This window comes from Ranitomeya variabilis, chromosome 5 (genome assembly GCF_051348905.1).
Source record: "Ranitomeya variabilis isolate aRanVar5 chromosome 5, aRanVar5.hap1, whole genome shotgun sequence".
NCBI classification, from domain to species: Eukaryota; Metazoa; Chordata; class Amphibia; order Anura; family Dendrobatidae; genus Ranitomeya; species Ranitomeya variabilis.
The window spans coordinates 9238066-9265663 of NC_135236.1; the positions used below are offsets into that span (position 1 = coordinate 9238066).

At 54.3% G+C, this 27598-nt stretch overlaps 1 protein-coding gene across 2 annotated transcripts in view; it reads right to left on the minus strand.

Annotated features, from left to right (window-relative positions):
• Positions 1–1448: 1448 nt before the first annotated feature.
• LRCH4 (leucine rich repeats and calponin homology domain containing 4) overlaps positions 1449–27598 on the minus strand; it is a 44032-nt gene continuing 17882 nt past the window's right edge. The window contains exons 2-19 of one of the 2 annotated variants that reach the window (XM_077261550.1): positions 27198–27342; positions 27001–27127; positions 17520–17625; positions 16812–16948; positions 15618–15727; positions 15447–15540; positions 15190–15277; positions 14923–15026; positions 14790–14848; positions 14490–14645; positions 14169–14228; positions 10698–10746; positions 9930–9969; positions 9776–9856; positions 8975–9063; positions 8701–8838; positions 8551–8628; positions 1449–1736 (exon numbers count right to left, since the gene is read on the minus strand). In XM_077261550.1, coding sequence (XP_077117665.1) covers positions 1629–1736; positions 8551–8628; positions 8701–8838; positions 8975–9063; positions 9776–9856; positions 9930–9969; positions 10698–10746; positions 14169–14228; positions 14490–14645; positions 14790–14848; positions 14923–15026; positions 15190–15277; positions 15447–15540; positions 15618–15727; positions 16812–16948; positions 17520–17625; positions 27001–27127; positions 27198–27342 — 1769 coding nt within the window. In that variant the 3' untranslated portion in view covers positions 1449–1628. Of the gene's footprint in view, positions 1737–4333; positions 5239–8550; positions 8629–8700; positions 8839–8974; positions 9064–9775; positions 9857–9929; positions 9970–10697; positions 10747–14168; positions 14229–14489; positions 14646–14789; positions 14849–14922; positions 15027–15189; positions 15278–15446; positions 15541–15617; positions 15728–16811; positions 16949–17519; positions 17626–27000; positions 27128–27197; positions 27343–27598 lie in introns of those variants that run through there. The other variant, XM_077261549.1, reaches the window with a different exon arrangement.

Here is a 27598-nt window from a genome sequence, read left to right on the forward strand (position 1 = left end):
AGTTTTCTGAGCACCACAGTGGCGTTAGTTGCCCGGTCCCGACAGCGACGCTATAGTTTTCTGAGCACCACAGTGGCGTTAGTTGCCCGGTCCCGACAGCGACGCTATAGTTTTCTGAGCACCACAGTGGCGTTACAGTTGCCCGGTCCCGACAGCGACGCTATAGTTTTCTGAACACCACAGTGGCGTTACAGCTGCCCGGTCCTGACAGCGACGCTATAGTTTTCTGAGCACCACAGTGGCGTTACAGTTGCCTGGTCCTGACAGCGACGCTATAGTTTTCTGAGCACCACAGTGGCGTTACAGCTGCCCGGTCCTGACAGTGACGCTATAGTTTTCTGAGCACCACAGTGGCGTTACAGTTGCCTGGTCCTGACAGCGACGCTATAGTTTTCTGAGCACCACAGTGGCGTTACAGTTGCCCAGTCCTGACAGCGACGCTATAGTTTTCTGAGCACCACAGTGGCGTTACAGCTGCCCGGTCCTGACAGTGACGCTATAGTTTTCTGAGCACCACAGTGGCGTTACAGTTGCCTGGTCCTGACAGCGACGCTATAGTTTTCTGAGCACCACAGTGGCGTTACAGTTGCCCAGTCCTGACAGCGACGCTATAGTTTTCTGAGCACCACAGTGGCGTTACAGTTGCCCAGTCCTGACAGCGACGCTATAGTTTTCTGAGCATCACAGTGGCGTTACAGTTGCCTGGTCCTGACAGCGACGCTATAGTTTTCTGAGCACCACAGTGGCGTTACAGCTGCCCGGTCCTGACAGTGACGCTATAGTTTTCTGAGCACCACAGTGGCGTTACAGTTGCCTGGTCCTGACAGCGACGCTATAGTTTTCTGAGCACCACAGTGGCGTTACAGTTGCCCGGTCCTGACAGCGACGCTATAGTTTTCTGAGCACCACAGTGGCGTTACAGTTGCCCAGTCCTGACAGCGACGCTATAGTTTTCTGAGCACCACAGTGGCGTTACAGTTGCCCGGTCCCGACGCTATAGTTTTCTGAGCACCACAGTGGCGTTACAGTTGCCTGGTCCTGACAGCGACGTTATAGTTTTCTGAGCACCACAGTGGCGTTACAGTTGCCTGGTCCTGACAGCGACGCTATAGTTTTCTGAGCACCACAGTGGCGTTACAGTTGCCTGGTCCTGACAGCGACGCTATAGTTTTCTGAGCACCACAGTGGCGTTACAGTTGCCTGGTCCTGACAGCGACGTTATAGTTTTCTGAGCACCACAGTGGCGTTACAGTTGCCCGGTCCCGACGCTATAGTTTTCTGAACACCACAGTGGCGTTAGTTGCCCGGTCCTGACAGCGACGCTATAGTTTTCTGAGCACCACAGTGGCGTTACAGTTGCCTGGTCCTGACAGCGACGTTATAGTTTTCTGATCACAACAGGAGTGCTACAGTTGCTAAGATATGATAAGCACAGACTAAACAAAAGGTCCAATAATGACATCATCAATCTTAAGAAATAACCACATTACAGTATTGGCCAAAAATAAGCTCCTTCCCTTTTCTGACCTGTATCTAAAAAAAATAAAATAAATAAGTTTGCGATATTTCCCAGTGACTCCGGCTTGTCCTCTTCTTACGTTGACTTTGTGGTCTCTCTTGGGGAAAGGTCACGGTTTGGGGGATTTCGTACCGTGCTGGAACAGCGACTGCACAGTGAAGAACAATCGGCCAAGTCCTTCACCTTCCAGGATGTCATGAGGGGAACAGATGTCGTCCTGGGGAGGAAAAGGTGGACAGGACAGAAGCCAGGAGGAGTCATGGAAGATGTGGGAAGACATGGTGGAGGTGGACACAACGTGGTGTTAGGACAGGGACGTGATGAGTGGAGTAGAAAGGTGGAGGTCAGTGTGTGGACATTATAGACAGAGGAGGGTTAATAACATCGAGGAAAAAAAGATAATCAGTGAGTGATGGAGACAGATGACATCATGAACAGATTCATTACATCATGGGGAAGAGCTGGATCTTCCATTGTGAGAATACTCCTTGGTGGATCTGTCCACATTCTGGACACAAACGACTCACATCCAGCTGCAGTATCTCTGCATGAGAGTGAGCGCTGCGACAGGGGAGGAGGAGCAGCTGGGGAGAGGATCCTGCGCCGAGAACACAGCGGAAAACAGATAGCCAGGTTTATGGGCCAGCTTCACTACTCGACTGTCTGACGTGGACTTTTGTGTTAACAGCTCCTGTGCAGACTACTGTGTCTCCTTGATAACTGACTACAATCCCTCAAAAGACGGCAATATCAATGACCCGTGGTATCCTACCCCGACATTACAACCACTGCTCACCACACTAGATCCCAGGGGCACGAGAGTCGTCACATGGGGCATGTGGGCTGTAATAACTCGTGGCCTCATCCGCTGCCCAGTATGTGAAACACAATCCCTCCTATGACAGCAATATCAATGACCCGTGGTATCCTACCCCGACATTACAACCACTGCTCACCACACTAGATCCCAGGGGCACGAGAGTCGTCACATGGGGCATGTGGGCTGTAATAATGCGTGGCCTCATCCGCTGCCCAGTATGTGAAACACAATCCCTCCTGAGACGGCAATATCAATGACCCGTGGTATCCTACCCCGACATTACAACCACTGCTCACCACACTAGATCCCAGGGGCACGTGCGTCGTCACATGGGGCATGTGGGCTGTAATAACTCGTGGCCTCATCTGCTGCCCAGTATGTGAAACACAATCCCTCCTGTCACGGCAATATCAATGACCCGTGGTATCCTACCCCGACATTACAACCACTGCTCACCACACTAGATCCCAGGGGCACGTGCGCCGTCACATGGGGCATGTGGGCTGTAATAACTCGTGGCCTCATCCGCTGCCCAGTATGTGAAACACAATCCCTCCTGAGACGGCAATATCAATGACCCGTGGTATCCTACCCCAACATTACAACCACTGCTCACCACACTAGATCCCAGGGGCACGTGCGTCGTCACATGGGGCATGTGGGCTGTAATAACTCGTGGCCTCATCTGCTGCCCAGTATGTGAAACACAATCCCTCCTGAGACGGCAATATCAATGACCCGTGGTATCCTACCCCGACATTACAACCACTGCTCACCACACTAGATCCCAGGGGCACGAGAGTCGTCACATGGGGCATGTGGGCTGTAATAACGCGTGGCCTCATCTGCTGCCCAGTATGTGAAACACAATCCCTCCTGTCACGGCAATATCAATGACCCGTGGTATCCTACCCCGACATTACAACCACTGCTCACCACACTAGATCCCAGGGGCACGTGCGCCGTCACATGGGGCATGTGGGCTGTAATAACTCGTGGCCTCATCCGCTGCCCAGTATGTGAAACACAATCCCTCCTGAGACGGCAATATCAATGACCCGTGGTATCCTACCCCGACATTACAACCACTGCTCACCACACTAGATCCCAGGGGCACGTGCGCCGTCACATGGGGCATGTGGGCTGTAATAACTCGTGGCCTCATCCGCTGCCCAGTATGTGAAACACAATCCCTCCTGTCACAGCAATATCAATGACCCGTGGTATCCTACCCCGACATTACAACCACTGCTCACCACACTAGATCCCAGGGGCACGTGCGCCGTCACATGGGGCATGTGGGCTGTAATAACGCGTGGCCTCATCCACTGCCCAGAATGTGAAACACAATCCCTCATTGTGATGGCAATATCAATGACCCGTGGTATCCTACCCCGACATTACAACCACTGCTCACCACACTAGATCCCAGGGGCACGAGAGTCGTCACATTGGGCATGTGGGCTGTAATAACTCGTGGCCTCATCTGCTGCCCAGTATGTGAAACACAATCCCTCCTGAGACGGCAATATCAATGACCCGTGGTATCCTACCCCGACATTACAACCACTGCTCACCACACTAGATCCCAGGGGCACGAGAGTCGTCACATGGGGCATGTGGGCTGTAATAACGCGTGGCCTCATCCGCTGCCCAGTATGTGAAACACAATCCCTCCTGAGACGGCAATATCAATGACCCGTGGTATCCTACCCCGACATTACAACCACTGCTCACCACACTAGATCCCAGGGGCACGAGAGTCGTCACATGGGGCATGTGGGCTGTAATAACTCGTGGCCTCATCCGCTGCCCAGTATGTGAAACACAATCCCTCCAGTGACCGCAATATCCAAGGACTCTGCTGCGTATCTTACTCCAATATTACAATCATTACCCACCTCACTAGACCACAGGGGGCATGGTGAGAGTATACTGTGTCCCCCAATTACGACACTTGGTACTACCCAGGCTCCGGATCAGGAAGATACCAATCATTTATAGGGGAGTTTAATCATAAATAGGAGTTACAAATCATCATGACTGTACAGTGCGGCGTACTGATCATCGGTGTATTCCCGGTGTGTGTACATCTATTTACAGTGCATATATAAATACATAGGGTGCGTGGTGTACAGGGTGGGGACAAGGGTCTAGGTCTCAGGCACTAGAGGTCTCAGTGCGTTATTGAAGGCTACGTCCTATAAAATATATTAGACTCATTACTATTATTCTCTATTTGGCAGATCCCTATACAATATATATAAATGTGATTCTATAGGCGTTACAGGCAAGTGGTGGCTCAGGCACTCACAGGAGACGTGGGGCACGAAGGACGGGCGACCCTGAGGAAGCTGGTCAGCCAGAGGGGAGGTGGTGTAAGGCAAGAAACATGGCTCCCACCTAGCACTATTTTTTGGCAGCGGTGCGTGGACCGATAAGGCACACGGGTCTGGGGTGTTGCATAGCAGACGTCCATACAGCGTAGGGGCCCTGGGCTCGGCGCAGTCCATATTTGTGTTTGTTCTTTCCCGCGGCACAGACTGAGGGGCACTAGCCCCCTGCACAGCATCGCAGACCAGGATGGCGGGTGCAGTCAGTGACATCTCTGGAGTAGTGTATGGACAGAACAGGTGGCTGACACCAGCGTACAATGCCCATCCCGTCCCTACAAAGGGCAGATCCTGCTGTAGGCGACATACAGGACGAGCATTAACAGAGTGTAGAAGAGCAGGAAGCCGTGATGCCGATAGAGCAACTGCAGGAATGGCGGGTCGGACCCCGGGCCTGGGGCGGAAGCTTCTCTGGAGGCGCACAGCAGCAGGAGAGACGACACCGTTCTCAGTACATCAAGTGGACGCTCCGCTCCCAGGATGTCACAGGCAGAGCACAGGTCTCGCTGCATGACAGAGACAGGACGAGAGAAGCAGGCATGTCAGGCGGAGGGCGGGAAGTGGAGCAGGCAAGTCAGGCGGAGGGCAGGAAGTGGAGCAGGCATGTCAGACGGAGGGCGGGCAGAGGAGCAGGCAAGTCAGGCGGAGGGCAGGAAGTGGAGCAGGCATGTCAGGCGGAGGGCGGGCAGAGGAGCCGGCAAGTCAGGTGAGGGGTGGGCAAAGGAGCAGGCAAGTCAGGCGGGCAGAGGAGCAGGCAAGTCAGGCGGGCAGAGGAGCAGGCATGTCAGGCGGAGGGCGGGAAGTGGAGCAGGCAAGTCAGGCGGAGGGCAGGAAATGGAGCAGGCATGTCAGACGGAGGGCGGGCAGAGGAGCAGGCGTGTCAGGCGGAGGGCGGGCAAAAGAGCAGACATGTCAGGGGGAGGGCGGGCAGAGGAGCAGGCATGTCAGGCGGAGGGCGGGCAGAGGAGCAGGCATGTCAGGCGGAGGGCGGGCAGAGGAGCAGGCATGTCAGGCGGAGGGCGGGCAGAGGAGCAGGCATGTCAGGCGGGCAGAGGAGCAGGCAAGTCAGGCGGGCAGAGGAGCAGGCAAGTCAGGCGGAGGGCGGGCAAAGGAGCAGGCGTGTCAGGCGGAGGGCGGGCAAAAGAGCAGACATGTCAGGGGGAGGGCGGGCAGAGGAGCAGGCATGTCAGGCGGAGGGCGGGCAGAGGAGCAGGCATGTCAGGCGGAGGGCGGGCAGAGGAGCAGGCATGTCAGGCGGAGGGCGGGCAGAGGAGCAGGCATGTCAGGCGGAGGGCGGGCAGAGGAGCAGGCATGTCAGGCGGAGGGCGGGCAGAGGAGCAGGCATGTCAGGCGGAGGGCGGGCAGAGGAGCAGGCATGGTCAGGCGGAGGGCGGGCAGAGGAGCAGGCATGTCAGGTGAGGGGCGGAGAGAGGAGCAGGCATGTCAGGTGAGGGGCGGAGAGAGGAGCAGGCATGTCAGGTGAGGGGCGGAGAGAGGAGCAGGCATGTCAGGTGAGGGGCGGAGAGAGGAGCAGGCATGTCAGGTGAGGGGCGGAGAGAGGAGCAGGCATGTCAGGTGAGGGGCGGAGAGAGGAGCAGGCATGTCAGGTGAGGGGCGGAGAGAGGAGCAGGCATGTCAGGTGAGGGGCGGAGAGAGGAGCAGGCATGTCAGGTGAGGGGCGGAGAGAGGAGCAGGCATGTCAGGTGAGGGGCGGAGAGAGGAGCAGGCATGTCAGGTGAGGGGCGGAGAGAGGAGCAGGCATGTCAGGTGAGGGGCGGAGAGAGGAGCAGGCATGTCAGGTGAGGGTCGGAGAGAGGAGCAGGCATGTCAGGTGAGGGTCGGAGAGAGGAGCAGGCATGTCAGGTGAGGGTCGGAGAGAGGAGCAGGCATGTCAGGTGAGGGGCGGAGAGAGGAGCAGGCATGTCAGGTGAGGGGCGGAGAGAGGAGCAGGCATGTCAGGTGAGGGGCGGAGAGAGGAGCAGGCATGTCAGGTGAGGGTCGGAGAGAGGAGCAGGCATGTCAGGTGAGGGGCGGAGAGAGGAGCAGGCATGTCAGGTGAGGGGCGGAGAGAGGAGCAGGCATGTCAGGTGAGGGGCGGAGAGAGGAGCAGGCATGTCAGGTGAGGGGCGGAGAGAGGAGCAGGCATGTCAGGTGAGGGGCGGAGAGAGGAGCAGGCATGTCAGGTGAGGGGCGGAGAGAGGAGCAGGCATGTCAGGTGAGGGGCGGAGAGAGGAGCAGGCATGTCAGGTGAGGGGCGGAGAGAGGAGCAGGCATGTCAGGTGAGGGGCGGAGAGAGGAGCAGGCATGTCAGGTGAGGGGCGGAGAGAGGAGCAGGCATGTCAGGTGAGGGGCAGAGAGAGGAGCAGGCATGTCAGGTGAGGGGCGGAGAGAGGAGCAGGCATGTCAGGTGAGGGGCGGAGAGAGGAGCAGGCATGTCAGGTGAGGGGCAGAGAGAGGAGCAGGCATGTCAGGTGAGGGGCGGAGAGAGGAGCAGGCATGTCAGGTGAGGGGCGGAGAGAGGAGCAGGCATGTCAGGTGAGGGGCGGAGAGAGGAGCAGGCATGTCAGGTGAGGGGCGGAGAGAGGAGCAGGCATGTCAGGTGAGGGGCGGAGAGAGGAGCAGGCATGTCAGGTGAGGGGCGGAGAGAGGAGCAGGCATGTCAGGTGAGGGGCAGAGAGAGGAGCAGGCATGTCAGGTGAGGGGCGGAGAGAGGAGCAGGCATGTCAGGTGAGGGGCGGAGAGAGGAGCAGGCATGTCAGGTGAGGGGCAGAGAGAGGAGCAGGCATGTCAGGTGAGGGGCGGAGAGAGGAGCAGGCATGTCAGGTGAGGGGCAGAGAGAGGAGCAGGCATGTCAGGTGAGGGGCAGAGAGAGGAGCAGGCATGTCAGGCGGATGGCGGGCCGAAGAGCATGAGGAAGAATATCAGAAGAGCAGACATGTCAAGTGATGGGCGGGCAGAGGAGCAGGAATGTCACGTAGAGGGCAGTCAGAGGAATGGGCAGGGAAGGTGGCGAAATTATTCAGGATCAGGAAGGAGAAAAGTGGAGAGAAAAGAAAGTTAATACATAAAGCATCGGAAGAGGGTAAACATCAGTCTGCAGAATGAGCGAAGTAAAGACATCATGTCACAAACAAGTCTCCAAACCTGCTGCCAGCAACATGGCCACAGGAAGGAGCAGGAAACCAACATGGCACCAGCACAGGACAGGCAAGACCCATGCACCAGTAATAACCAGTATAGGACAGGCAAGACCCATGCACCAGGGAACACCAGTATAGGACACATGCACCAGTAATAACTAGTATGAGACCCATGCACCAGTAATGACCAGTATGAGACACATGCACCAGTAATGACCAGTATGAGACACATGCACCAGTAATGACCAGTATGAGACACATGCACCAGTAATGACCAGTATGAGACACATGCACCAGTAATAACTAGTATGAGACACATGCACCAGTAAGGACCAGTACGAGACACATGCACCAGTAATGACCAGTATGAGACACATTCACCAGTAAGGACCAGTACGAGACACATGCACCAGTAAGGACCAGTACGAGACACATGCACCAGTAAGGACCAGTACGAGACACATGCACCAGTAATGACCAGTGAGACACATGCACCAGTAATGACCAGTATGAGACACATGCACCAGTAAGGACCAGTACGAGACACATGCACCAGTAAGGACCAGTACGAGACACATGCACCAGTAATGACCAGTACGAGACACATGCACCAGTAAGGACCAGTACGAGACACATGCACCAGTAAGGACCAGTACCGCCACCCCACACAGGCCTTACCTCGGGGACCCCCAGTCTCCGGCAGGCATCCAGGAAACTGTCCACGTTCTTTCTACACTTCACGAGGTTGAGTTTGGGCTGGAAGAGAATAGTGAGGGATAAATGGGGGCACAAAGCTGCAGTTCCCCCCCTGACGTCCCACCATCATACCACAGCGGGGGAAGGCACGTTGATGATGGGGATGGTGCGTGGACGCAGGTGGTTGAGCAGTTGGCACAGCGTCACCCCGTTACACAGCGACTCGCAGAGCGGATCCTCCAGCGTCACGTTCAGAAGGGACTCAATGTCCTGACAGTGAGAGCAGACGGGTACATGTAAGAGGAGCGGACCCCGGCGCTGGGTGCAGGGAGGTGAGGACCACCAGCCTGGGCCATGATAACATCTATGGCTGAGCCGGCCGGATCTTAGCGGTGAGGCTGCGTACCTTGCGGAGTTGGGCTATTGCCGTCTTCTCATCTGTGCGAGGATGACGTAACCGGACCGGACTAGAACTGGCCGAGCTCTGCTCCGAACCTGCGGAAGTAGACCAGGGTCACACAGGGGCCCCCGCCACCAGTGGACACAGATGATGGCCACGGGCAACACGTCACACCGGCCGCCAATCAGGGGGAGAGACGTGTCACAGCGGCCGCTCATCGGGGGAGAGACGCGTCACAGCGGCCGCTCATCGGGGGAGAGACGCGTCACAGCGGCCGCTCATCGGGGGAGAGACGCGTCACAGCGGCCGCTCATCGGGGGAGAGACGCGTCACAGCGGCCGCTCATCGGGGGAGAGACGCGTCACAGCGGCCGCTCATCGGGGGAGAGACGCGTCACAGCGGCCGCTCATCGGGGGGGGAGGGGCAGAGGGGGAGACGTGCCACACCGGCCACTCATCGGGGGGTGGGAGGACGCGCCACACCGGCGGGAGGGCGGACACGCGACCGGCGGACACGCGACCGGCGGGAGGGCGGACACGCGACCGGCGGGAGGGCGGACACGCGACCGGCGGCAGGGCGGACACGCGACCGGCGGCAGGGCGGACACGCGACCGGCGGCAGGGCGGACACGCGACCGGCGGCAGGGCGGACACGCGACCGGCGGCAGGGCGGACACGCGACCGGCGGCAGGGCGGACACGCGACCGGCGGCAGGGCGGACACGCGACCGGCGGCAGGGCGGACACGCGACCGGGCGGACACGCGACCGGCGGCAGGGCGGACACGCGACCGGCGGCAGGGCGGTCACCTGCAGCGCTCCACACAGCCCCCCGGGAGCAGGAACGGAACAAGAAACTGCTGGGTTTCTGCGCTGAAGCAGCCGAGGTCTCTGAAAAAAGAGAGAGAGACAGTGACAAGAGCACCGAGAAAGCCAAGAAGACAGACAGCAGGACGGCACTCACCTGACGGGGACAGCGGCTTCACCAGCTCCGTCTGACTGCCCTGAGAGACAGCAAGAGATATCAGCACAAGGAAAAATACAGGACGCCCTTCTCACATGCGAGACCCCCGTATACACGTGTCCTCTCCTGCGAGACCCCCATATACACGTGTCCTCTCCTGCGAGACCCCCGTATACACGTGTCCTCTCCTGCTAGACCCCCCGTATACACGTGTCCTCTCCTGCTAGACCCCCCGTATACACGTGTCCTCTCCTGCGAGACCCCCGTATACACGTGTCCTCTCCTGCGAGACCCCCGTATACACGTGTCCTCTCCTGCGAGACCCCCGTATACACGTGTCCTCTCCTGCGAGACCCCCGTATACACGTGTCCTCTCCTGTATGACCCCCGTATACACGTGTCCTCTCCTGTATGACCCCCGTATACACGTGTCCTCTCCTGTATGACCCCCGTATACAATTCCTCTCCTGTATGACCCCCGTATACACGTGTCCTCTCCTGTATGACCCCCGTATACACGTCCTCTCCTGTATAAATCGGGGAAACCACCATTACTAGGAGACAATATGAGCGTGCGAGACTCGTTCAGGAGAGACAGTGCTGACGGATCGGAAACGGTCTACACAGGTGGGAGACGAATGAGATGCGGGGCACCGTCCCCACAGTAACCTGGAAGACTGGTGATGGCGCCGAGCTGCCGAATATTCCCGACCCGTCACATCTCTATCACTATGACAACCCAGTAACGGGGGGCTGCCGAGCACCTACCTGACTCCGCAACTTGTTGAAGCCATCAGAGGGGGCACCGTGGGCGGAACTAAAGGGTTTAAGAGAAGCACAGGTTACCTACCATCCCAAAAGTGTAACACAGGCTGCCGAACCCCCAAATACCCCTGCGCTGGGGTCTGCAGCTGACCCCAGGCCACCCCACTGCACCCCAGAAACATCACTGCACATTTCTACTCCTCCAGACCCGGTCCCTCCATCCCCCCACAGCCTCCACGTCATCCTCCTCTTCCACACCTCTCCTACCTCCTCCTCCAGGACCCTCCGTTCCTCCTCCTCCAGGACCCTCCGTTCCTCCTCCTCCAGGACCCTCCGTTCCTCCTCCTCCAGGACCCTCCGTTCCTCCTCCTCCAGGACCCTCCGTTCCTCCTCCTCCAGGACCCTCCGTTCTCCCTCCTTCTACTCCAGGACCCTCCGTTCTCCCTCCTTCTACTCCAGGACCCTCCGTTCTCCCTCCTACTCCAGGACCCTCCGTTCTCCCTCCTTCTACTCCAGGACCCTCCGTTCTCCCTCCTTCTACTCCAGGACCCTCCGTTCTCCCTCCTTCTACTCCAGGACCCTCCGTTCTCCCTCCTTCTACTCCAGGACCCTCCGTTCTCCCTCCTTCTACTCCAGGACCCTCCGTTCTCCCTCCTTCTACTCCAGGACCCTCCGTTCTCCCTCCTTCTACTCCAGGACCCTCCGTTCTCCCTCCTTCTACTCCAGGACCCTCCGTTCTCCCTCCTTCTACTCCAGGACCCTCCGTTCTCCCTCCTTCTACTCCAGGACCCTCCGTTCTCCCTCCTTCTACTCCAGGACCCTCCGTTCTCCCTCCTTCTACTCCAGGACCCTCCGTTCTCCCTCCTTCTACTCCAGGACCCTCCGTTCTCCCTCCTTCTACTCCAGGACCCTCCGTTCTCCCTCCTTCTACTCCAGGACCCTCCGTTCTCCCTCCTACTCCAGGACCCTCCCATCCTTACTCCTTCTACTCCAGGACCCTCCGTTCTCCCGCCTTCTACTCCAGGACCCTCCGTTCTCCCTCCTTCTACTCCAGGACCCTCCGTTCTTCCTCCCTCTACTCCAGGACCCTCCGTTCTTCCTCCCTCTACTCCAGGACTCTCCGTTCTTCCTCCTACTCCAGGACCCTCCGTTCTTCCTCCCTCTACTCCAGGACCCTCCGTTCTCCTTCCTTCTACTCCAGGACCCTCCGTTCTCCTTCCTTCTACTCCAGGACCCTCCGTTCCTCCTCCCTCTACTCCAGGACCCTCCGTTCTTCCTCCTACTCCAGGACTCTCCATTTTTCCTCCTTCTACGCCAGGACCCTCCGTTCTCCCTCCTTCTACTCCAGGACCCTCCGTTCTCCCTCCTTCTACTCCAGGACCCTCCGTTCTTCCTCCCTCTACTCCAGGACTCTCCGTTCTTCCTCCTTCTACTCCAGGACCCTCCATTCTTCCTTCTACTCCAGGACCCTCCGTTCTCCTTCCTTCTACTCCAGGACCCTCCGTTCTTCCTCCCTCTACTCCAGGACTCTCCGTTCTTCCTCCTTCTACTCCAGGACCCTCCATTCTTCCTTCTACTCCAGGACCCTCCGTTCTCCTTCCTTCTACTCCAGGACCCTCCGTTCTCCCTCCTTCTACTCCAGGACCCTCCGTTCTTCCTTCTACTCCAGGACCCTCCGTTCTTCCTCCCTCTACTCCAGGACTCTCCGTTCTTCCTCCTTCTACTCCAGGACCCTCCATTCTTCCTTCTACTCCAGGACCCTCCGTTCTCGTTCCTTCTACTCCAGGACCCTCCGTTCTTCCTCCTCCTACTCCAGGACCTTCCGTTCTTCCTCCTACTCCAGGACCCTCCCATCCTTACTCCTTCTACTCCAGGACCCTCCGTTCTCCCTCCTAATCCAGGACCCTCCGTTCTTCCTCCGACTCCAGGACCCTCCGTCCTCCCTTCCTCCTCCTCCAGGTTCCTCTGTTCTCCCGCTTCCTCCTCCAGGACCCCCCCATCCTCATCGCTCCTACCTCCAGGCCCCTTTCCCTATCGTCCAGGTCCCTCCATCTCCCACCCAACCCCTCTCCCCCATGGCAGCGACTTATTTTCCTTTAAAAGGGACTCGGTCAGCCCAGATTGACTGTACAAACTAAGTCCCGGTGCATCACGGCGGCCATTTATATTCACCTGCTGGTTTTCCGTCAGTCTCCCCCTTATCTGACAGCTCTGGCTTCATAGAGCAGAGAGGACACAGAGAAGCAGGTGGGAAGGTGTGTATAAATGACTGGCCGCCGTGATGCACCGAGCGTCTGTGCTTGGTTTGAACAGTCGTCTTGTGCTGACAGAGGCCCTTTAAAATAATAACAGAAGGTTGTCAGGCGACTCATGTAATGTGTAGAGTAACTCGCTGCTGCCCCCTACAGCGGACCCGTGTTACTCGCATTCTCTATATTTTGGGTACATATAATTTATATTAATATCAGGAGGTTTAACCCCTTAGTGACAGCCAATTTTGTACTTAATGACCGGGCCAATTTGTACACTTCTGACCACTGTCCCTTTATGAGGTTATAACTCTGGAGCTTCTACGGATCTTGGCGATTCTGACATTGTTTTCTCGTGACATATTGTACTTCATGATAGTGGTAAAAATTTCTTCGATATGACTTACGTTTATTTATGAAAGAAATGTAAATTTGAAAATTGCAAAATTGTCAAGATTTTTGCCAAACTTAATTTTTGTGCCCTTAAATCAGAGAGCGGTGTCACACAATAGTTAATAAATAACATTTCCCACATGTCTACTTTACATCAGCACAATTTTGGAAACATTTTTTTTTTTCGTTAGGACGTTATAAGGATTAAAAGTTGACCAGCGATTTCTCATTTTTCAAACAAAATTTACAAAACTTTTTTTCAGGGACCACCTCACATTTAAAGTCACTTTGGGGGGATGTACATGACAGAAAATACCCCAAAGTGACACCATTCTAAAAACTGCACCCCTCAAGGTGACAAAACCACATTCAAGAAGTTTATTAACCCTTCAGGTGCTTCACGAGAACTAAAGTAATGTGGAAGGAAAAAATGAACATTTTACTTTTTTCAGAAAAAAAAAAAAAAAAAGGACTTTGGAACCAATTTTTTTTTTATTTTCACGAGGGTAACGGGAGAAAATGGACCCCAAAATTTGTTGTGCAATTTCTCCTGAGTACGCAGATACCCCATATGTGGGGGTAAACCACTGTTTGGGCGCACGGCAGAGCTTGGAAGGGAAGGAGCGCCGTTTTACTTTTTGAACGCAAAATTGGCTGGAATCAATGGTGGCACCATGTCGTGTTTGGAGACCCCCTGATGTGCCTAAACAGTGGAAACCCCCCAATTCTAACTCCAACCCTAACACAGTCCTACCCCTGACCCTCCGTCTCCACCGCCTCTCTCTTCCAGGTCCCCGGCCTCCATCCCCACCACCATCTCCCTCCTACTTACTTCGTGACTTCACTGTGAATCTGGGGGGAGGACGAGGTCCAGGACTGGGTTTTCTGGAGGCTGAAAAATAAAATACGCGGCTTCTGGTCAGTCCGGCTGCATTCTCTAGACAGCCCGACGTCCATCTATATCCAACACTAAAGGTTTTGGGATGGAGCTTCCACCCTCAGCCCTATAGAAGCTCATCCGCTGGTGTTCACGACGGCCTCCTGGACATCTAGCAGCGCCAGGTGACGGCAGTAATCACTGGGGTCCTCAGATCATTTACCGGTCTTCAGAAGCCAGCCCCCCAAAGGTGAGCATGACGCCGCTTGTCCTCACCTCTCCCTACGATCCACAGACGGCCTCCGCAGGATGTCCTGCCGCTGCTGCAGCTGCTGCTGACGCTCTCTCTCCTTCCAGATCAGCAGGGTCTCTGGCTGGCGCCGCTCTTCTGTGGCCGAGTCCTGCCGCGTGCTGGGAGGAGACGGATCCGACCTGTTGGACACAGCGACCTCTGAAATCACAGGGTCAGGTACAGGAAGGATCCCGGGAAGACGAGCAGAGACCTAGTGATCTATTCTAGTAATCTACTGGGCCAGGAGGTCAGCGTGCAGTGATCCAGAGGCTGACGACACTCACCCCCAGACCAGGGTCCTCTCCTCGGGCCGCGGTGTGGAGTGACGCTCCGGCTTCTTCTCCTGTAACAGAGGATACGTCGGGCAATGATTGGAGCAGGGGGCCAACGCTCCTCCATTGTGTGAGGGTAACTCACCTGTGGGGTCGCCACCATGGGGAGGCCGCTGTCGCCCCTCGAACCCTCCTCTTCATCGTTTGTGCTGCTGTCAATGAAATCCGGGAGCTCGTTCTCTCCATTTGCTGCAACACAAATGCGAAATCTGACGGTCATGACCAGAAACAGACAAGCGGCGCCCCACAACTGATAAGAGCCCCCTGGGGCGGAGACCCTTAATGAAGACGACACAAGGAGCGGGGTCCAGGCGTCTCCTCTGCTCCGGGGGCCACCATCCTGTGAACTTACCGGCCCCATTCAGCTTCTCCTTGAATTGTCGGACGTCTCGACTCAAACCGGAGACTCGGAAGGAGAGGTCTGCGAGCTCGTCTGCGGACTGAGAAACAGGGAGGTGACGACCGGGACAACAGTACCGACACCGCGGCCCCTGTACGGACCGGACTACACGGACCAGCGATGAGAACTAAAGCCCCCAAAACATCAGCTCCAATACCACAACAGAAACCAAGGAACAGGAGAGAGGACGAGACGCATCAGGTACCCACCTCGTTGCCGGACCACCGCTTGCTGCCGCTGTCCACACTGTTAAACCCAGAATCGAGCCCCCCATATGGCTGGGAGTACAGGTCATCAGTCAGGCTACAAGGAGAGAGGCGACACACGGGTCAGGCCATCGGGCGGATGTCTCACTGCTCCACCCACGGACGGGCTCTTACCACATGGTGAAGCTGGTGGGGCGGCTCAGCTTCTCCAGCTCGGGCGCAGGTTTACTGCAGGCCTCTAGGTGCAAGTACTTAAATATGTGCACCTTCCCTTTAAGGCAGATCTGGACGCAGAGAGAAAGGGACGCGATTAGCCCCTGAGGTGGGCGACAGGGAGCGCAGCCATGGCGGGCAGGCGAGGACGCAGCCATGGCGGGCAGGCGAGGACGCAGCCATGGCGGGCAGGCGAGGACGCAGCCATGGCGGGCAGGCGAGGACGCAGCCATGGCGGGCAGGCGAGGACGCAGCCATGGCGGGCAGGCGAGGACGCAGCCATGGCGGGCAGGCGAGGACGCAGCCATGGCGGGCAGGCGAGGACGCAGCCATGGCGGGCAGGCCAGGACGCAGCCATGGCGGGCAGGCCAGGACGCAGCCATGGCGGGCAGGCAAGGACGCAGCCATGGCGGGCAGGCAAGGACGCAGCCATGGCGGGCAGGCAAGGACGCAGCCATGGCGGGCAGGCAAGGACGCAGCCATGGCGGGCAGGCAAGGACGCAGCCATGGCGGGCAGGCAAGGACGCAGCCATGGCGGGCAGGCAAGGACGCAGCCATGGCGGGCAGGCAAGGACGCAGCCATGGCGGGCAGGCAAGGACGCAGCCATGGCGGGCAGGCAAGGACGCAGCCATGGCGGGCAGGCAAGGACGCAGCCGGGTTCGGGGGGGGCCGAGGACGCAGCCAGGTTCGGGGGCCGAGGACGCAGCCAGGTTCGGGGGCCGAGGACGCAGCCAGGTTCGGGGGCCGAGGACGCAGCCAGGTTCGGGGGCCGAGGACGCAGCCAGGTTCGGGGGCCGAGGACGCAGCCAGGTTCGGGGGCCGAGGACGCAGCCAGGTTCGGGGGCCGAGGACGCAGCCAGGTTCGGGGGCCGAGGACGCAGCCAGGTTCGGGGGCCGAGGACGCAGCCAGGTTCGGGGGCCGAGGACGCAGCCAGGTTCGGGGGCCGAGGACGCAGCCAGGTTCGGGGGCCGAGGACGCAGCCAGGTTCGGGGGGCCGAGGACGCAGCTAGGTTCGGGGGGCCGAGGACGCAGCCAGGTTCGGGGGGCCGAGGACGCAGCCAGGTTCGGGGGGCCGAGGACGCAGCCAGGTTCGGGGGGCTGGGGACGCAGCCAGGTTCGGGGGGCCGAGGACGCAGCCAGGTGGGGGGCTGACCTGAGCAGGCGGGTACTGCAGGGGATTGTTGTCCAGGACGATGCTCTGAAGGTGCCGAAGGCGGCGGAAACTCGGGGGGATGCGGGAGACTCGGTTACAGGAGAAGTCGAGACGAGTCAGAGGCAGCTGCGAGATTTCTGAGAAAAAAAAGACATAGAAGACGACTCCATCTCCGCACCCCACAGTCTCACGCCCAACAGTCCCGTGTTTGGCACCATGCAATCACACACTCAACGCCACGCAGTCCTGCAGTGTCACATTAAGCACTCCACAGCCCCATAGCCCCACAGTCTGAAGCCCCACGCAGTCCTGCAGTGTCACATTAAGCACTCCACAGCCCCATAGTCCCACAGTCTCACGCCCCACAGTCTGAAGCCCCACACAGTCCCGCAGTGTCATGGTAAGCACTCCACAGCCCCATAGCCCCAGTCTCACACCCCACAGTCCCGCAGTGTCATGGTAAGCACTCCACAGCCCCATAGTCCCACAGTCTCACGCCCCACAGTCCCATGCACGGCACTCAGCAGTCCCACACTTGACACCACACAGTCCCGCAGTGTCATGGTAAGCACTCCACAGCCCCACGCATTGCAGTCCCACCCTCGGCGCCCCACGGTCTACGCCCTGCTGCCCCACACTGGCCACCCCACTGCCCCGCCATCTGGCGCTCGGCTCACTAACATACAGAACATGAGGAGCGGCCATTACCTTCGGGCAGCGAGGTCAGCTGATTCCTGCGCACATTTAACTCTCGCAGCGACTGCAGAGACCCCATCTGTGCCGGCAGTGACTGCAGCTCGTTACAGCTGACATCCTGTAATATCAGAGAGAAGCTGCGGATAACTGCACCCATCATCCACCTGCCGGACGCCGAGCGGACAAGATCCACGCCCTCACACTGCAGCCCCGGCTCCTCATCCATCACTGCTGACAACCTGTGTACGGTGTGGAGGGGTTGTCAGCCCCGCCCCTGCTGATGACATCACCCATATAATGACATGTAGACTATGTGCACACGGTGCATTTTTGGTGCGTTTTTCCCACCTGGATATCCTGGAGTGTTGAGCACAAGATCATTCATTTTCCTGGAGTATTTGCATGTGTTTTTTTCTGCAGCATGTCATTTTTTTTTTTATTGTTTTTCACCCACTGACTTCAATTGGGAAAAGCCACAGCAAAAACGCAGGTATAAAAAGGGTTGTAGATTTGCTGAGTTTTTGTTTGGGTTTTTTAACATTTTCCTTCATCTGTGTGACAGCGTGGGAAACACCGACGCAGTTGTTCTGAACGTTACTGACAGCAAGATCGTAGGACAGAGCGCTACGGGGTCACGCTGTCAGCATGACCCTGCAAAGATGCGGTGACCCGCGGTAAAACATTTACCACAGGTCAGGAGGAGTGGGCTGATGAGACTACTCCTCCCATCAGGCTATGTCTGCTGTCACTGATAACAGTGACAGCAGGAGCCGCTGATGGGAGACGTAGTCATTCCTCAGCCGACGTCCATGCTCACACTTAAAAACAAAAAAAATCATGACGTGAAATAATTGAATGCATATTAGAAACACATTATACTCATCTAACGCCCAATCTCAGATGCCCTAGTCTCCTGCAAAAAAAAGTAAAATAAAAAAACAGCATAAACTCTCCTTAATGCCTAATCCCTGATGCCCTCATCTCCTGTAAAAAAAAAAGTGCAATAAAAATATCGTAGTTACTCACCGATAACGGTATTTCTCTGATCCCATGACGGCACCACGGAGAGAGGGATCCGCCCTCAGGGACAGGAAACCCACAGGTTATAAAGGCGGGACCTCTCTTCCACCTCAGTTTGGTTTACAGAGCCTTGACAGGACTTCAGCTGTAACTTAAATGGTTATTAAACAACAAAGTAATTAGGGTAAATCTTTCCCTTTTTTTTGCGACACCTCGTGACTAAACATTAGTAGTGTGCACACCCACACGTGAAAGGGAGGGAATATACGGGTGCCATCATGGGATCAGAGAAATACCGTTATCGGTGAGTAACTACGATATTCTCTTACCCCCATGACGGCACCACGGAGAGAATTTCATAGAATGTATATTGGGGTGGGATTACTGCCTCCAGAACCCTCCTACCAAAGGTTAGGTCTGAAGAGCAGGATAGGTCCAGTTGGTAGTGTTTGAAAAATGTAGAGTGAGAAGACCAAGTGGCTGCTCTACATATCTGGTCGATCGATGCTCCTGCCCGCTCTGCCCAAGAGGTTGATATCGATCTGGTTGAATGAGCTTTGATCCCTTCTGGAGCGGCTTCATTGGACGAGGCGTATGCTAGAGTGATAGCCTCCCTTACCCATCTCGCCGACGCTTTGCGCCCTTTATTTGGACCCTGAAAACAGACCAAGACCTGACTTTCCTACACTCCCTTGTGGCTGTTATATATTGGGTCAAGCATCTCTTAAGGTCTAGTGTGTGTAGGGACTTCTCTTTTTCGTTTTTGGGATTTGGGCAAAACGATGGTAAGGATATTTGAGATCTATGAAAACGTGATGCTACCTTGGGCAGGTAAGACGGGTCAGTCCTAAGGACTACTCTATCCTCCAGTATCTGGGTTAGAGGCGGGTAAGCTGAGAGAGCCTGCAAGTCACTAATTCTGCGTCCTGAGGTTAATGCCACCAAGAGAGAGGTTTTCAGGGAGATTATCTTTAAGGAAGCTTGAGACAAGGGTTCAAAAGGCGCTTTCGTGAGTGCAGAAAGTACCAGGTTTAGGTCCCAGGGAGGCGAAGTGTGGTGTATGACTGGTTTAGACCTAATTGAGGCTTTTACAAACCTTTTTATCCAGTGATTCCCTGCTAGGTCACAGTTGTATAAGGCACCCAATGCTGCAATTTGAACTTTAAGGGTGCTTGTTGCTAACCCTTTTTCTAATCCTTTCTGAAGGAATTCTAGCACTTCCTTAATTGGGATTTTCCCCGACACACTGACATTTGGATTAGAGAGGAACTTCTTCCAGACCCTGCCATATGCTCTGGTAGTTACTGGTTTCCTACTGGACAAGAGTGTTGAAATTAAATTTGAGGAAAACCCCTTTTTTGCTAAAAGTTCCCTCTCAAATTCCATGCTGTCATGTGTAGGTTTTTTACTCGTGGATAGTTTATTGGCCCTTGGCGTAGGTTTGGGATGTCCGGGAGAACCCATGGCTCTGTTACCGACATCGCGCGTAACCACGGAAACCACACTCTCTTTGGCCAGAACGGGGCTATCATAATCACTCTTGCCCTGTCCTCCCGGATTTTCTTCAGAACTAATGGAATTAATGCTATCGGAGGAAAGGCATAAGCCAGTTGGAAGTTCCAGGGAATCAGAAAAGCATTAGGGTCACTGGGTCCCCCGTGGGTCGATTGAGCAAAATGCCTGTGTTTTGCGGTTTAGATAGTTTGCGAACAAATCTATTTCCGGTACTCCCCAGCAAGCTACAATGCGGTTGAATATCTCTTGGTTCAACTCCCATTCCCCCTGTCTTAACAGTGTTCTGCTTAAAAAATCTGCCGCCTGGTTCTCTCTCCCTTTGATGTGAAGGGCTGACAGAGAAGACAGATTTGTTTCTGCCAATGCCAGTATAGATTTTGTCACTTTCACCAGGGGGGGAACAAGGTCCCGCTCGTTGATGGTTGAGGTATGCCACCACCACCCTGTTGTCTGATAGTACTCTTACATGATGGGAACGGAGGAGAGCTAGGAAGTGTTCGAGTGCGTATTTTACCGCCAAGAGTTCTTTCATGTTTGATGAACAGAGTTTTTCTGTTTCTGACCAAGGGTTTTGGGCAATTTGATCTTTCAAATGAGCCCCCCAACCCCATGGGCTCGTATCTGTGGTTAGGGTTACCGAAACTGGCCATACCCATGGAACCCCCCTGGTTAAGTTGGTCGGGTCTATCCACCAACCTAGGGAACATATTGTTCGTGAGGAGATTTTTAAGCGCTTTTCTAAATCCCCTTTTAATCGGAGTTGTGCTTCTAGTATCTCCCACTGGAAATCTCTGGAGTGGTACTGGGCCCACTGGACTGCTGGAATACAGGCTGTCATTGACCCTAACAGACATTGCCTTCCGTAAAGTGATGACTGGAGAAAGCCTTATTTGAGTTATTAGTTGTATCATGTTGGTAACTTTCGTCCCTGGAAGACGACATTCTTGTTTTGTCGAATCTATCACTATTCCTAAGTACCGTTGTATTTGTACTGGAATAATTCTGGATTTCTCTAGATTCAACATCCAACCCAAATTTGACAAGGCTGTCATCACCTTGTCTAGCTGCTGACTGCAATGGTGTGAGGATCTGCCCACTACCAGGAGATCGTCCAGATATGAGACTATTAGAACATCTTGTTCCCTTGTGTGGGCCATCACTTCTTCCATCAGTTTCGCAAATACTCTCGGGGCTATAGCAAGGCCGAATGGGAGAGCTGTGAACTGATAATGTTTCAGTTCCCCTTGCATTATCACCGCCACTCAGGTATTTCTGATAACTGGGATGGATGGGCACATGATAGTATGCGTCTTTCAGATCGACTACAGTCATGAAACAAGACGGATGAAGGGATCTGACACAGGTTTTTATTGTTTCCATCCTGAAACTTTGGGTCACTAGATATTTGTTCAATTTTTTCAGGTTTATTATCGTTCTGAATGTCCCATCTGGATTTGTTCGGAGAAAAAGAGGAGAATAAAATGCCATATCTTTCTCCTGTTGTGGGACCTCCTGTAGGACATTCTTTGCGAGGAGACTGTATATTTCCTTTGGAGGGCCAGTTGTTCGACCTCTGATTTGCTCTGTGGTGTTATCACGAAATGGTTGTGTGGCATTGTATGGAATCTCAATTTTAGACCAGTCCTTATTATACTCAGTGTCCACTCGCTCCCTGATATTTTTTCCCAGGCTTGAAGGAAGTATGTCTTCCTCCCACCTGGGGCGCACCTTCATTGGGATTGCTTCTTGTTGTCCGGTTTGTTAAACATGAAGCCTCTGCCTTTAAATCTTTTATCTTCCAATCCTTCTTTTTGGTTTTTTGGAGGACGTTTACGCATGAACTTCCTACCCCGAAAGGGCCGTTGGTAAGACTGGTTAAGAAACCCTGGGAAGGCTTTTTTCTTGTCTACGGCCTTTTCGAGAATGTCATCTAGGGTAGGCCCAAACAAAAATTCTCCCTCACATGGTATGGAGCATAACTTTGCTTTTGTTTGTAGGTCTCCTGGCCAGCATTTGAGCCATAATGCTCTTCTGGCTGCATTCGAAAATGAAGCCGACCTTGCCATCAGTCTCACAGAGTCTATGGAAGCGTCTGCTAAATATGCAGCAGCACCCCTCATTACCGACACGGGATCCAATATTGTTTCCCGTGAGGTTTTGTTCCTCAATTGAGACTCTAGGTGGTCCAGCCACACCATCAATGCTCTTGCCGTGCATGTAGCGGCTATTCCTGGTTTTAAACCCCTGCTAGCTGCTTCCCAGGAGCCTTTTAAGAACACCTCGGCCTTCTTGTCCATAGGGTCCTTAAGGGTCCCCATAACCTCAAAGGGTAACGCAAATTTTTTAGAGACCTTCGCAATAGCGACATCTATTTTAGGTGCTTTTTCCCCAAGAAGAACATGCAGGGTCGTCGAACGGATATTTCCTCTTTGGGGCAAGGAGGACTTTCTTGTCTGGCCTCTTCCACTCTTTTTTTTTTTTATTAGGGTCTGTATTTTTTCGTTCAATGGAAATGCCCGACGTTTTCTCTGCTCTAAGCCGCTGAACATAAGATCTTCTGCCGTTTTTTTAGACCGAGTGTCTGCCAGCCCCATAGTTGTTCTAACCGCTTTTATTAGCGCATCTGTTTCTTCTATAGGGAAACAGTTACGACCACTCCACTCTCTGACGATGTCGAGGATGATGACGAGGACGGGGAACTATCTGAACTATATTGGATACTGTGTTCCTCACTAGAACTGGGATCCGGGGATTTACGTCTCGATTTGCGTTTCCTTTTAAGGCTTTTTGCTATTTTCCACCTGAGATTTAATCAGTTCTTTAAGGTCGGATACAAATCTTGGGGATTCTTCACTTAAAGTTCTCTCTATGCAAATCGCACAGAGTTTTTTGACCCATGTGGTAGGTAAATCTGCAGAGCAGATTGCACACACTTTGTGCTTAGTTTTCCCCGTACATTTCTTTCCCTAGGGACACAACAAAACCCCCCATTCAGAATATGTACATTCACAGAGTTCACTTACCCTCCTGATATGAGGGTGGTACCGGTTCAGGTCTTGGAGATGCGTCCTCAATTTGAACCGTTGCCTTCCTTCTGGATCCACTGGAGCCTCTGCTGCGTTGTGATCCAGAGCTGTGGCGCTGAGTAGGCTGTGGTTGCAGGTCCTGCTGCGGCCGTTTTTTCGGTAGGGGTTGCAGAATTTCTTCTGCGGGTTGCTCTGATCCACTCATGGTGAAAATAGCTGAGAAGCGATTCCAGGTTGGTCAGCTGTTTAAATCCCCCGCCCGCAGCGCCATTAGCTTCCGGTTTCCAGGCCCCCTGCGATGAGCCGGAAGTATTCCCGCTGCGCCTGCGCACTAAACTGCGGCCAGTCTCGCGCGCCACTAGAGCCTCTGCTGCACGCCATGCTGGCCGCCGGCGCCTGGGGGTATCGGAAGTGCCGCCGCTGCCTTCATATCGTCTGTTCCTGTCGGTGGCCGCCGCCACCATCCCCCCCAGGGCCCCAGACCGGCGGTAATTTACCAGGTAGCAGCCGCTACCTATTACCGGTCGTGTGATAAAAGGGAAGAGGCAGACCGGATTCCTCTTCACTGCCTCTTCCCTGCACCTACTCAGGGCCCGCCGACCCCGGATTGTGCCCTCGGGGACGAAGATCCACCTTGCCCGCGGCAGGGCCCCCCGCTGTTTGAATCCGGTCAGATGGTCCCCGGTATCCCGCGATGCAGGTATGTTCACCTGTAGGTTCCCCGTCAGGGACAGGAAACCGAACTGAGGTGGAAGAGAGGTCCCGCCTTTTTAACCTGTGGGTTTCCTGTCCTCTCCGTGGTGCCGTCATGGGGGTAAGAGAAAACAGCATATACTCTCCTTAATGCCTAATCCCCGATGCCCTCGTCTCCTGTAAAAAAAGTAAAATAAAAAAAAAAAAAACAGCATATACTCACCTTAATGCCTATCCCCGAAAAAAAAAAAAATCAAAAATAATAAACCACCATATACTCACTGTAATCCCACATGTAGAACAGTCACATCGGGAGATGTGACCGCTCTAACCGGCCGCCGGCGATACACTGACAGGATGTGAGCGCTCCCACAGTGTATCACTGAGCTGCCGTGAGAGTTCATCAGCTGATCAGCTCCGGTGCGCTTACTTACGAAACCACCGCTGCATGAGAACGTTCTCACGGCAGCTCAGTGATACACTGACAGGAGGTCAGTGTCTTCTCAAAGTCATCAAGATCGTCGTGGGACATTATCGATATTATCTTCTCTGCGGACAGGTAAGGAATATTGTGGTTTATTATTTTAGCTGCAGGAGACGTTGGCTTCGGTGAGTATGGTTTAATTTAGATTCATTAAAGGAGTCTGTGTCATTATTTCAAATAAAGGACTTTATTTTGGGGTGGGTGTTTTTATAGCATCACTACGGGGTTAGTAATGGATAGGTGTCCTATAGATGCCGCTCCATTACTAACCTGTGGGTTTGATGTCACCTGACAATACAAAAGTGACATCAACCCCCACCCCAACCATTACCCCACATGCCACCGCTACAAAGCAAGTGGGAAGAGAGAGGCTAAGTGCCAGAATCTTACAGATGCGCTTTTTCTGGGGCGGCTGAGAGCTGATGTTTTAGTCTGGGAGAAGGCCAATATCCATGGCCCCTTCTTAGGCTCTTAATATCAACCCGCAGCTGTCTGCCTAGCCTTTGCTGGTTAGATAGGGGACCCTATAACAATTTTTTTCCTGGGGTCCCTCTGTAAACTAGCCAGTAAAAGCTAAGCAAACAACTGTGAGCTGATCTTAATCGCCTTGGAACTTTTATGGTTATTGGCTGCTTCCCAGAATACTAATATCAGCCCTCAGCTTTGCCTCAGCTGGTTAGTAAAATTAAGCAGAAGCCCTCGCAATTTTTTTGTTCACTTTTTTTTTTTTTTTTTTTTAACTAAGAGTTGCTGTTTGGTTACAGCCTATGTAGGTACATTCTGTAAATGCTCCTACTTAGGCTGGTGACAAGGTGTTTGTGTGTTTACGTATCAGCTTAGTAATGAGGGTGTCTGCAGGACACCTTTCCATTACTAAACCTAGGGCTTCCTGTCAATGACATGTGCTGACACCAAGCCCTAATACCATTACCCGGATGCCACTGCATCAGAATGAAAAAGGTGGTGTTGAATAGTGTTGAGCATTCCGATACTGCAAGTATCGGGTATCGGCCGATACTTGCTGTATCGGAATTCCGATACCGAGATCCGATATTTTTGTGGTATCGGGTATCGGTATCGAAACAACATTAATGTAAAAATGTGTAAAAGAGAGAATTAAAATAAAAAATATTGCTATACTCACCTCTCCGACGCAGCCTGCACCTTACCGAGGGAAGCGGCAGCGTTCTTTGTTTAAAATTCGCGCTTTTCTTTCCTTTACGTGAGTCCCGGCTTGTGATTGGTTGCGTGCCGCCCATGTGACCGGGACGCAACCAATCACAGCAAGCCGTGACGTAATTTCAGGTCCTTCAGGATTTTAAAATTACGTTCCGGCGTTGTGATTGGTTGCGTCGCAGTCACATGGGAGACGCAACCAATCACAGCAAGCCGTGACGTAATTTCAGGTCCTTAAGGATTTTAAAATTACGTCCCGGCTTTGTGATTGGTCCGCGTCCCGGCAACATGGCCGCCATTAACCAATCACAAGCCGGGACGTCACGGGAGGCTGGACACGCGCGCTTTTTAAAATGGGCGCGTGTCCAGCCTCCCGTGACGTCCCGGCTTGTGATTGGTTGCGCCGCGGTCAACCAATCACAAGCCGGGAGGCTGGACACGCGCCCATTTTAAAATGCGCGCGTGTCCAGCCTCCCGTGACGTCCCGGCTTGTGATTGGTTAATGGCGGCCATGTTGCCGGGACGCGGACCAATCACAGCAAGCCGTGACGTAATTTCGTCACGGCTTGCTGTGATTGGTCCGCGTCCCGGCAACATGGCCGCCCTGACCAATCACAAGCCGGGACTTCACGTAACCAAGTAAAAGCGCGAATTTTAAACAAACAACGCTGCCGGTTCCCTCGCTGAGGTCCAGGCTGCGTCGGACAGGTGAGTATAGCAATATTTTTTATTTTAATTCTTTCTTTTACACATTTATATGGATCCCAGGGCCTGAAGGAGAGTTTCCTCTCCTTCAGACCCTGGGAACCATCAGGAATACCGTCCGATACTTGAGTCCCATTGACTTGTATTGGTATCGGGTATCGGTATCGGATTGGATCCGATACTTTGCCGGTATCGGCCGATACTTTCCGATACCGATACTTTCAAGTATCGGACGGTATCGCTCAACACTAGTGTTGAACCAATAAATTACATCACAAACATTTTTTTTATATATCTTTATTTAGCTCCAAAAAGCCTTCATTGCTGTACAAAAATGCACACAAAGAAGCACACAAAACCACGGCAAAAACGCACCCAAAAAAAAAAAATGAGTCAAAACACAGGACTTTGCTGCTAAGAGATGCAGAAACCTTGGAGAAATTTCTGCAAGCAAATACTCACCGTGCGCACATAGCCTAATACTTCAGCTAAACTCCTCATCTATTACTGCCTGTGTACGGTGTGTGAGCGGCGGTCGGCCCCTACATACAGGAACAGATAAACTCTTTTCCCGTGTTTTGGCTCCGGTCCCCCCATTAGCAGTGATAGGCTTCTATGATGGCGGCGGTGGCGCCGCTGACACCGGACGACATCTGCTCCTCATTACAGTAACATGAAGCAGAAGCTCCGGATTACACAAGACGAGGCTGAGCCAACATCCTCCTGCCATGTGAAGACACCCGGCCCAGAGACCCTGCCACATGTCACAGCTGGGGGGACGGCAGAGAGGAGCCACTGCTCGACGACTACTGAAGGACACTACAAACCCCAGCAGAGCAGGAGAGAGGATGGGGGTCAGAGTTGTGGCACTTACCAGCTGCCGGAGGCCGCTCATGCCTCCCACCTCCTCCGGAATAGAGGCCAGCTTGTTATTACTGGCGATTAGGACGGTTAGGGGCAGGCGGCAGATGTGCGGGGGCAGCGAGGTCAGGAGGTTCCGGCTGTGGAGATACAGTACAAGAATGAGAGGTGAACACAGAGGGTCCCAGGCAGCCCCTCACCGAGCCTCACCTGATGTTCAGGTAACTGAGGACCTGCAGGTTGGAGAAAGATGGAGGCAGAGTCCGCAGACAGTTGTGGTAGAGGGTGAGAGACTCCAGAGACACCAGATGGCACAGCTCCACCGGGACCTCCGACAGACGGTTCCTGGAGAGATCTGGGAAGAGAGAACACACAGCTCAACTACAGCCGTCCTGGCACCGCTACACCGAGATCTACAGCGTATACAAACACACCCGGCACCGCTACACCGAGATCTACAGCATATACATACACACCCGGCACCGCTACACCGAGATCTACAGCATATACATACACACCCGGCACCGCTACACCGAGATCTACAGCATATACATACACACCCGGCACCGCTACACCGAGATCTACAGCATATACATACACACCCGTGACCG